Consider the following 12215-nt stretch of genomic DNA (forward strand, 5'->3'; position numbering starts at 1 on the left):
GGAAACTGTTGAGTATGAAAAACCCAGCAGCGTTACCATTCTTGACACACTCAAACCGGTGCCCCTTGCACCTACTACCATACCCTGTTCAAAGGCACTTAAATATTTTGTCTTGCCCATTCACCCTCTGAATGGCACACATACACAATCCATGTCTCAATTGTCTCAAGGCTTAAAAATCATTCTTTAACCTGTCTCCTCCCCTTCATCTACACGGATTTAAGTGGATTTTACAGGTGACATCAATAAGGGATCATAGCTTTCACCTGGATTCACCAATGTCATGGAAAGAGCAGGTGTTCATAATGTTTTGTACACTCAGTGTATATCCTTCAGTATAATTGTACAATTGTTCGTAAAATGCGAAATACCTGTATTTGTTTAATAAGTATTACAAATAGCAATAATAAACAAACAATAAAAAACTATGAATTACTATTATATAAAACACAATACAGATTTTGTTGTGACTGTGTATACTGTACGTTTCACCTTTTCCAGAATTGTTTTAAAAGGTGATTATATGTATATTTTTGAAAAGTCATGTGTGAGTTCTGAACCAGGTGAGAAGTGAACTGAAGAGGAGAAGGAACGAGATGGCTGACGTTACCTCAGACTCCAGGTCAGTGGTCAGAGGCAGGGTTCAGGGGTCACTATCACAGATGGAGGAACTTTCTCGACGTCCTGAGGATAGAGATATTAAACGGAAGGATTAAAACACAGTAAAAAGGGCAGAAAATTATTTCACTGAAACATACGCTGAACTTCTGTAAAAGGGGGAGGAAGGTGATTAAGACAAAGAAAGAGAAAAAGAGAGAGAGCATATTAAAGCCTCTTTATCCATCTTTAAGCAACAATGACAGCCATTAATTTCCTCGGTCATCTCATTCTCACTGAGACCAAATGGACTACCACCATACACCGCTCTGAGAGAGAGAGAGAGAGAGAGAGAGAGAGAGAGAGAGAGAGAGAGAGAGAGAGAGAGAGAGAGAGAGAGAGAGAGAGGGAGAGAGAGGGAGAGAGAGAGAGAGAGAGAGAGAGCGAGAGAGAGAGAGAGAGAGAGAGAGAGAGAGAGAGAGAGAGACAGAGAGAGAGAGAGAGAGAGAGAGAGAGAGAGAGAGAGAGAGAGAGAGACAGAGAGAGAGAGAGAGAGATAGAGAGAGAGAAAGAGAGAGAGTGAGAGAGCAGGACGGGAACGACCCACAACCTGAACACTTGCTCTAGAGACTAGAGGTGCAGTAGCCTACTGAGTCCTGTTGTGTGGTAATGTGTGCTGATCAGTGTGAAGCTGACCAGAGCTGTAGAAACAAATGTTTCTTTTCAGATGTCAGGCAGATGAATAAGCCATAGGTAGATATAATCAAAAACAACATGTGAACAAACATGTGCATTCACACAACGGTGTGGGATATGCCTGCTGGCAGCATTTCAAGGAAACAAACACACACAGAGAAGGCTAGGACATGGTACCAGTGTGTGAGGTCAGGGTCTTTCCCAGGTACAGATAAAGGAGAGAGTAGGAGAGGAGAAAGGAGGGGAGAGACGGAGCAAGAGCTGAACAACACTGTGAGTCACATTGTCTGGCTGTAGATCAATGTCTGTTAGACTGGCCCAGAGAGAGAGAGAGGGGGGAGACCTGATTTACTAGGTTTTATTTCGTTTTAGTTGTATACTTAAGCAAAAGGCCAGAGGAGGTGTGGTATATGGTCAATATACCACGGCTATAAGGGCTGTTCTTACGCACGATGCAACGCAGCATGCCTGGATACAGCCCTTAGCCGTGGTATATTGGCCATATATATCACAAACCCCCGAGGTGCCTTATTGCTATTATAAACTGGTTACCAACATAATTAGAGCAGTAAAAATTTATGTTTTGTCATGCCCGTGGTATACGATATACCACGGCTGTCAGCCAATCAGCATTTAGTGCTCGAACCACCCAGTTTATAAAAATATTTATATTTCTTTTTTTAAATATTATTTAGTACGCATGCGTGGGAGGCTAGTAGCCATTTGGGTTGTATAGTTTTCTGTGTGTTTTTTGCGATGTCACTTCTTGCAACTGGGGGGCATTAATACATAAGATAATGGGTCAGGTCATAGGTTAGGTTAGCCCTTCTCAAGACTCCAATGCTATATCGGAGTCATTGCATGTCCCTTTTGATTAGCTGAGGTGATTTGGTTAAGTGTGAAATGCTCTATCTAGAAACAATTGATCGTTGATTGCGATACGGTTTTGGAAACCTTGAACACTCAACTTAATTATCATCCAAAAATAACTTTACAAATACAAAAGATAAGTTTACTGTTAGCTGTTTTACCACAGATTTCCACTGAGGTTTTTTGTGAAACACAGCTTCGAGCCAACAGGTTTATTTTGTTCCCTTCCAAGTTCCCATTAGCTCAGGAAGTGCAACGTAAAACACCTCTGTGGGAATCTGTGTTAAAGCGGTGCACAGTAAGTTAATATTTTGGATTTGTAAAATCATTTTGGGGTGAAATGAAAGTAGAATTTCCAAAACTGTCTTGCACGCAGTGATTATAAACAGTTTGACAGAGCATCGGGACAGCTGTACACATTAGCCCCGCTGTGGTCAATTATCTATGTCTGTATGGTCTTAGGTTCTCGAGAGCTAAGGTTAAATTAGGTTAGGTTAAAATGATAAAGTCAATCTCAATGTGACTTGGATTAGAAGGAATAGCGCCGAGACTGGTACAAAAAAATATGGAAGGAAACTCTCTCTCGTCCAGGTTTACACTAATACAATGCTTTTTAGTAGTACATGTAAGAAGAATTGAGTTAGCTACCTAGCCATTTCTTCCCCCTGTTAGCTAGAGATAACTAGTGATAGTGATGCACAAGCTCCTGGCTGCATTAACCAGCCAGATTTAGTATGTTGAAAACCCCCTCCAAAGGCTTCAAAACCCTATTAGATTTGTTCCTACAGTTTAGAAATGAAACTAAAAATGAACATAATTCATGATGGTTATTATTTAATTTTTGTTAGTTTTGGAGTCAAAGTTAATAGTTCAGTATAGTTTAAGTTTTTTAAACGGGTTTATTCATTATTTTATTTCAGTTTACTAAATCATTTTTTCATTATTAGTTTTAGTTTTAGTTTACTATAATAACCTTGGCACACACACACATGCACACACACACACACACACACACACACACACACACACACACACACACACACACACACACACACACACACACACACACACACACACACACACACACACACACACACACACACACACACACACACACTGCTGCAGACTCTCTGCCCTGCAACTCAACTGTTAAACACATAAACAACACTCAGAAGGAATGTTTATCATTGTTTCAGAAGACTGTGCTGCTAAATTATCATTCTATCATAATTAGCTTTCTTTCATCCATTGTCCATTAGTTACATGTAGGTAGGCATTTTGATCAGGAGGGGTTTTTCGGCAGATGCAAATGTGAGTGAAAGGAAGAGTACAGTACAGTAATGTATGAGATGGATTATAGAGCACATATTGCCAAATTATATTGGAAATTTATCTTTTACAAAAATATTGTATACCACATACATGGTGATGTGGGTTTAGAAACATATATAAAAACTGACAGTATCAAACATTCACACACGCACAGGCACAAGCACACACACACACACACACACATATTCGGTATGTGGCTATTCAGGATTTCAGTGAAACCACACCAAGCCAGTCGAAACAGGGAAGTCCACACGAACCTGTATAAATATATGGTTTCCTCACCTTGCACCCCCACCGTGATAGGAAGGAGGAATATTTTAAATGATTTGCTTTTCAAATAAATGAGAGAGAGAGAGAGAGAGAGAGAGAGAGAGAGAGAGAGAGAGAGAGAGAGAGAGAGAGAGAGAGAGAGAGAGAGAGAGACTATGACTCCTGCGTCGTTCCAGAGACAGAGTGATGGACTCAGTACAGAGGTACATAAACGTGGTTGATTTAAATCCTTTTAAATGTAAATGTTTATCGTGACGCAGGGAGAGCTGCAGATGGAGAGTGAGTGGAAGAAATGTAAATTGTTTACTCTTTTGAATGTGAATATGTGTTTAACCCTTTGGGGTGCTGTGTAAGGGCAAGCTTGGATGTGTGTGTATGTGTGTTAATAATAGCATAATTGATTTAAACAAAAGCAGCTTTCAAACTACATACAGAAATTATTGCAGCAAAAATTGCCTAAATGAGGTGGTGGTTTCAACCTCTGCTCATTTACTGTTACGTAAAGCAAGACCATGAATTTGCAAGCAGGGGAATTTAGCTTGAAAAACAAGGCTTTTAGGTGATCTCAGATTTCTTCATAACAATGCGTATATTGAATGAAATGCATTATAATAAAGGGAGAAAGTGATCTGCTCATACATATTGTCTACACTGAACACTAAATAGACAAACAGACTGAATAAATGGATGCTTGTATAGACTCTCACCGCAAGGTCAAATAAAAGACACAATGCTGGATATTGACTTCCTAACACACACACTTAGTCACACACAAGAACATGCGCGTGCATCTACACACACACGCACGCACACACACACACAATGCACACACATCCCTCATGAAATTAATAAAGGCATTAAAGTGAAGTACATAATAATGATTCAAATGTCAATAAGAATACATTTCAAAGTGATTTCCCATTGTTGACCTCAGAGAGAAAGTCCAATATTATGACAGGAGACAACTGCATTATCTGTAATAACCCAATCATTGGGCATAGTAGAAATGATTGCAGTGCACTAGTCAATAAGGTGGGACAGAGAATGGAATTACACTTCATGCTGATTAAATTAATCCTTTGCTGTAGCAGCCTACGAACTGCTCCCGGACTTACCTATTGCTGTTCACTGGACCTTATGATCACTCAGCTACACATCTGATGCCCGCTGGACTGTTCCTTTATATGGTACCCCATCCTGTTTATCTGTTTAGCCTCAGCCCAAACTTTCGTCGCCATTACCAGTTGTTGTCTTAGCCCTCTCGAATAACACCTGTGATTGTGTTATGCCTCTCTCCCATGTCAATATGCCTAGCCTATTGCTGTTTGGGTTAGTTGTTATTGTACTATTTCACTGTAAAGCCCCCAGTCCCGCTCAACCTGCCTCAGATAGCTCCTTTGTCCCACCCCCCATACACGCGGAGACCGGCTCAATCGGTACCTCCAGTGATGCTATCTCTTTCTTCGTTACCCAATGCTTAGGTGTACCTCCACTGTACTCGTATCCTTCCATATCCTTGTCTGTACATAATGCCCTGAATCTATTCTACAACGCCCGGAAATCTGCCCCGTTTATATTCTCTGTACCCAACGCACTAGAAGACCAGTTCTTAAAGCCTTTAGCCATATACTTATTCTATTCCTCCTCTGTTCCTCTGGTGATGTAGAGGTTAACCCAGGCCCTGTAGCCCCCAGTATCACTCCTACTCCCCAGGCGCTATCTTTTGTTGACTTCTGTAACCGTAAAAGCCTTGGTTTCTTGCATGTTAACATCAGAAGCCTCCTCCCCAAGTTTGAGTTATTCACTGCGTTAGCACACTCTGCCAACCCTGATGTTCTAGCAGTGTCTGAATCCTGGCTTAGGAAGGCCACCAAAAATTCAGAAATGTCCATCCCGAACTACAACATTTTCCGTCTAGATAGAACTGCCAAAGGGGGCGTAGTTGCAATCTACTGTAGAGATAGCCTGCAGAGCTCTATCATACTATCCAGGTCTGTGCCCAAACAGTTTGAGCTTCTACTTCTAAAAATCCACCTTTCGAGAAATAAGTCTCTCACTGTTGCCGCTTGCTACAGACCCCCCTCAGCCATATGTGAATTGCTTGCCCCCCATCTATCCTCAGAGTTCGTACTGCTTGATGACCTAAACTGGGATATGCTTAACACCCCGGCCGTCCTACAATCTAAACTAGATGCCCTCAATCTCACACAAATTATCAAGGAACCTACCAGGTACAACCCTAAATCCGGGAAGCATTTGGAGTCATCATGCTGTCCAAATGCTTCCCACATTTGTGTCAAGTTGGCTGGATGTCCTTTGGGTGGTGGACCATTCTTGATACACACGTGAAACTGTTGAATGTGAAAAACCCAGCAGCGCTGCAGTTCTTGACACACTCAAACCGGTGCCCTAGCACCTACTACCATAACCCGTTCAAAGGCATCTTTTGTCTTGCCAACGCACCGTCTGAATAGCACACATACACAATCCATGTCTCAATCCAGCCAACTTGAGACAACTGTGGGAAGCATTGGAGTCAACATGGGACAGCATTCCTATGGAACGCTTTCGACACGTTGTAGTCCAGGCTGTTCTGATGGTAAAAGAGGATGCAACTCAATATTAGGAAGGTGTTCAATATTAGGAAGGTGTTCCTAATGTTTTTTACACTCAGTGTAGAATGGCACCCTTCTCATTGTTTTATTTTTTATATAAAAAATATATTTTTGTGTGTACATTTTTACCAGCCCACCCAATTAAAAAATAGTCCAGCCCATCTGGCATTTGCCAGAATTGCCAGATGGCCAATCCGCCCCTGGAAACAGACACATGCACCACATGCTAGTTTCTCCCCTTTAAAAAACAGTCCCATGTAGCTGTAACATTGTCAGGCACGTGCATAGATAAGGATCTACCTGTGCAGAGTACATGTCCCTATGCCATTCCAGTATCGAAAGTGCCCTTTTGGGTGGTGGTATAATTTCCCCAAATAGTTTTTTTTGTGTATACTTGTCATTGTTGCCCTGTACGGAGCTGTGCGATGTGCCCGGTAACCAAACATGCATGGCTTGAGAGATGTGATCACCGGTCGAGTGTGTGTAGCTAGATATCTAGTTTAATTATCAACAGTACTGCCACAACAGCATACCATTTGATTAACACTTGATAACACTTGATTTAGCCTACATCATCATCAATATTCGGTCTGCTTGGCTGATACGCGCAGCAGCGAGAGGCAGAAAGACAGAGGTAAATTACAATCAGTAAAAGAAATCGAGCTAACTAACTATCATATTTATATCAATCATCAACATCAATGATCAGCTGATAGCCCACCCTCTTTTCCCTATGTCAATCATGTCTTTAGGAGGCACTGTAACTATACTGAATAAAAATATAAACGCAACATGCAAAAATTTCAAAGATTTTACTGAGTTACAGTTCATATTAGAAAATCAGACAATTAAAATAAATTAATAGGCCCTAATCTATGGATTTCACATGACTGGGAATACCGATATGCATCTGTTGGTCACAGATACCTTAAAAAAAGGTAGGGGTGAGGATCAGAAAAACAGTCAGTATCTGGTGTGACCACTATCTGCCTCATGCAGCATGACACATCTCCTTCGCATAGAGTTGATCAGGCTGTTGATTGTCGCCTGTGGAATGTTGTCCCACTCCTCTTCAATGGCTGTGCGAAGTTGCTGGATATTGGCGGCAACTGGAACACGCTGTCATACACATCGATCCAGAGCATCCCAAACATGCTCAATGGGTGACATGTCTGGTGAGTATGCAGGCCATGGAAGAACTGGGACATTTTCAGCTTTGTTTCAGAACATTCAATTCTCTGGCAACAGCTCTGGTGGACATTCCTGCAGTCAGCATGCCAATTGCTCACTCCCTCAAAACTTGAGACATCTGTGGCATTGTGTTGTGTAGCTCAGTTGGTAGAGCATGGCGCTTGCAACGCCAGGGTTGTGGGTTTGTTTCCCACGGGGGGCCAGAATGATTAGATTTTTTTTCGTTATGTATGCACTCACTAACTGTAAGTCGCTCTGGATAAGAGCATCTGCTAAATGACTAAAATGTAAATGTAAAACTGCACATTTTAGAGTGGCCTTTTATTGTCCCCAGCACAAGGTGCACCTGTGTAATGATCATGCTGTTTAATCAGCTTCTTGATATACTACACCTGTCAGGTGGATGGATTATCTTGGCAAATGAGAAATGTTCACTAACAGGGATGTAAACAAATTCGTGCACAACATTTGAGATAAATAAGCTTTTTGTCCATTTTACCTCCATTGGTAGCCTATTTCAGATTCCAATATCGAAAGAAGTAATAGAAGATTGGTTATGGGGCGGCAGGTTGCCTAGCGGTTAAGAGTGTGGGGCCAGTAACCGAAAGGTCGCTGGTTCAAATTCCCAAGACGAATAGCTGGCTATCACGGGTGACCTGTCTGGAAAAATCTGTCGATGAGCAAGGCACAATTGCTCCTCTGGATAAGAGCGATTTCAGAAAAAAATGACATGTTGAACTTAGTTATATGCTACCCTCTGCGCGTCAAGTAGCCTAGACTAATTCCCTTTCAATTGACCTGAGGCAAATCTGTTCCGTTTTTATTGAACTAAATAAAATATGTCAGTTATCTCCATGCCATATTTAGAATTAAACTTTTGAGTTGAAGTGTTCAGAGTCGAGTTTTTAGACTGCTACCGAGCAAAGAGCAAAAGTTTGCTCCAAAATAATGATTAACAAAAGTGGACCGGTATGGGGACCTGCGTACGGCGTCATGTAAAGTGTGCTTCAGACAATCTGCATGTGTAGCCTAGTAGTCTAAATAAACTGGAATATTTCATTTGGACTGTTGTATTTCTCTTGAGAAAGCAAGCAACAGGTGAAATTATTTCTGCACAACACAGCGGAAGATGCACAACATAGAAGAAGAGCTAAACACAACACGTTATCAGGCGTACAGCTTCTAGAACACATCATAAAGTGAATGTAGGCTTTTTTAAGCAACGCATTTTTTTGTTGTTGCTTTAGGCCTAATTGTCCTCCTAAAATGTGGGTACCATATAGCCTACAGCACAGCGGGAGGCAAAACACCTAGGCCTATTGAGATTACAAGAAAGGTCTAAAACGAAAACACAGAGATTAGGCATATACAGGCTATTTGTGAATGTTATTATGAATTAATTTTACCCTGAGAATTAGGCCTAATTTAGCCTTATCCACGACAGTATTAGCCTAATAAAACCGGTGATAAAGTAAGCAATACAATAATTTGAACATGCATTAATAAAAAAATAACATAAATGAAAGCTACGTTTCCATTCATAAACATTTATTGATGAATAGTGGAAATATTGATATTCCATTTTAAACATGTAGCTTAAGATAATAGTCGCGGACTGTGTTGTCCAAACAATATTTGGTGACATTTTATAGAGCAACATTAAGTTATTGAACACCACGTAAATATTTCCTATTTTAGTTCCCAACCGTTTTCTGATCGGTTAAGACACACGGGGTTGCGGGTAACATGCGTACAATAGGCGTCACTACAGACTCCCTGGTTCAATTGCAGGCTGTATCACAACCGGCCGTGATTGGGAGTCCCATAGGGCGGCGCACAATTGGCCCAGCGTCGTCCGGGTTTGGCCGGTGTAGGCCGTCGTTGTAAATAAGAATTTGTTCTTAACTGACTTGCCTAGTTAAATAAAGGTTCAATTAAAAAAAATAGTTCCAACAATTCCTTAATATTCATAGGACACATCTTCAGATTAAGTGATTTCCCCACCACTTATTGATGATAAAGTCAGACTGAAGTTGCGCCTGATTTAAGAGCATGCATATTTCAAAGACAAGAAAATAAGAAAGAAAACAATTTAGTGCATTTGGACAAAACTGAAGTAGGCTTATATTTAATCAAAATAATCTTACCATATTCAAAAATAAAAAGCAAACTGTTGCGTGACAAGATAAAACCATATTGTCTGAATATTTACTGAATTAAAATATGCCCTTTTTGAGTTATAAAGGAATCCAGAGGAATCCAGAAGTACAAAATGCTATCAGATTTAAAAAAGATAGTGGGCCACACACACAAACACACACACACTGAAAGCAAGATGGTATAGAACACAGCGCACTCCATTCCCGAGACGATAGAATTCCAAATGTCCTGTCTGTCTTTCTCCAGACAAACTGTATAAGCCGAGCCTGACAAGTGAAAGGTAATGCGTCAGCAGGCTTGTGTGTATAGAGAATGATCCTCGATGTCAGACGGTACGGCGAGACGTGAGGCTGGGAGGAGAGGTGAGAGTTGAGGAGACCTATGGATGATGAAGTCCCTCACACTTTTTGGCCCCAAAACCCCCCTAAAGTGATGAGTTCAAACAATAAAATGTATAAAACGGGTTCGGAAAAAATCTTCACAACAAAAGTAAAAGAACAGGAAATACGAGACATGACTCGCATTGTTGGTTTATAACATCGTCTCTAACCCTAACCCTAACCCCGCAATTCAACTCTAGACCTCGAAGCCAGTTCCACTGCTTTTTTCATTGTTCCCCTCTAATCGGGGACTGATTTAGACCTGGGACACCATGTGGGTGCAATTAATTATCAGGTAGAACAGAAAACCAGCAAGTTTACGGACCTAGTGTAAGAGTTTAATTAAATACCCCTGGTATACGCCATAGGCTACTGTTTGAATGCTCAAAACATGAACAACATGGATAATATGAGAATGGGGCAAATTATACAAAGAGGACAGGCTGAAAAATCGAAATATTGAGTTACATTTCAGTTCAATTTGACTACATTTAATGTAGGCCCTAAATGAAAGCCAATTGAGCAAGGTTTGGACGCACAGATTATTAATGATCATTGTACACTTTTGAGGGAGATGTCAAACGAAACAATACGCACACATATGTTTTCTTTTTACTTCTTAAAATAGCTACAAAATAATGACGGTAAAACCAAACGAATAAGATGCCTAAAGGCTATTTAACTACCTAACCCCTTCTCATAAAATAAAAAAGTTGTAATTTGTATATTTTCCAAGCCACAACTTTACGCACAGAAACTTTACACATCTGACAAAATGTAAGACCATTTATTTTCCACTTTTAAACAGTTTTACTATTTTTGACGCCGTGAAACTCACATGAAAAACTCTGGAGACGAGGGGGTGTTGTCGCTGCTGGATCCGTTTTCCCTGAAGCCGTTGGTGATGAGCTTCTCGTACTTGTCCTTGTATGCGTCCCGCTCCCTGGCCAGCCGCGATATCTCCGCCTTGAGGTGGTCCACTTGCTGGATCAGCTGCGTCTTCTCGCCCTCCAGAACATGTCTCTGCTGCACCCGCTTGTAGCGGCAGGACTGGGCATAGCCTCTGTTCTTTAGGGTCCTCCTCTTCTGTTTCAGCCGGATCACCTCCTCCTTGCTGACCCCGCGCAGTTGTCGGTTCAGCTCCCGTACTGACATGGTTACCAGCTGGTCGTCCGAAAACCGGTCGTCCAGGTCCAGGTGTCCCATGTGCTGGTGGCTACCCGCCGAGCTGGCGTTGGACGGGACCCCGGTGGAGGGGTGGTGTCCCGCGGTGTGGTGGTGGTGGTGGTGATGGTGGTGGGGACCTCCATTCTGCGCTGCCGCTGCAGCGATAACAGCCGATACCACAGCGGCTGCTGAGCCCATCTCCTCCCCGGCCATGCCACCTCCTGCCCCGGCCACCCCGGCGAACTGCTGCCCTCTAGCATAGCCATCGAAGGACTGGAGATGGTGGCTGCTGCTGATCAGCGCCTCTACTGCGTCTTCGGGGCTGAAGCCCAGCGCTTCGGGATTCAGCTGCTGTTGGTAGCCGCTCATCCAGTAGAAATCCTCCAGGTGAGCCTTCTGCTCGCTCCCGGAGCCTGGGCTGGGCGCCGAAAAGCTTGGGGAAGGGGGAACCGAGCTGCAAGGCGTGCTCATCGGGGTGGAAGACAAGGATCCCCCGGCGATCAGGCGGCTGCACTGGCTGATGCTGCGATCCGGCTCCACCGGCTCCTTTTTCACTTCAAACTTCATCAGATCGAAGTCATTAACATATTCCATGGCCAGGGGACTGGTGGGCAGGTCGGAGTTGCTCATTGCCAGTTCTGATGCCATCCTGCTGCTGCTGAAAGCAGTCCTCCAAAGGGGCTGAGCAGCACCTGTCAAAGCGGGCTGCTGTGACATGCACTGAGACAGCTTGATTTCTTTATTTATTTTATCTTCCAAAAAATGAGGAGAAAAAAACCGAGGGTTTCTAGCCTAATTGTGCGGCGCACGTTTTTAGTTATTTTTCTCTCTCTCTTTATGCAGTCTCTGCACATACGCACTAGAGCAGCGCGTGCGTCTCTCTCTCCTCCGTTTTCTCCCTCACTTTCTCCTTGTCTGAAAGCAATTCTGTGTGTTT

At 42.5% G+C, this 12215-nt stretch overlaps 1 protein-coding gene across 1 annotated transcript; it reads right to left on the reverse strand.

The window, feature by feature from the left end:
• Positions 1 to 641: 641 nt before the first annotated feature.
• Positions 642 to 11926, reverse strand: LOC311134672 (transcription factor Maf-like; the record flags this gene model as incomplete). The annotated part of the gene is made up of 2 exons (XM_084168420.1): positions 642 to 684; positions 10950 to 11926. The coding sequence occupies 2 exons, from the start codon at positions 11924 to 11926 to the stop codon at positions 657 to 659; spliced, it is 1005 nt and encodes a 334-aa protein (XP_084024546.1). The 3' UTR covers positions 642 to 656.
• Positions 11927 to 12215: the final 289 nt, after the last annotated feature.

This window comes from Coregonus lavaretus (assembly GCF_964263955.1).
Source record: "Coregonus lavaretus genome assembly, chromosome: 9".
Lineage (NCBI taxonomy): Eukaryota > Metazoa > Chordata > Actinopteri > Salmoniformes > Salmonidae > Coregonus > Coregonus lavaretus.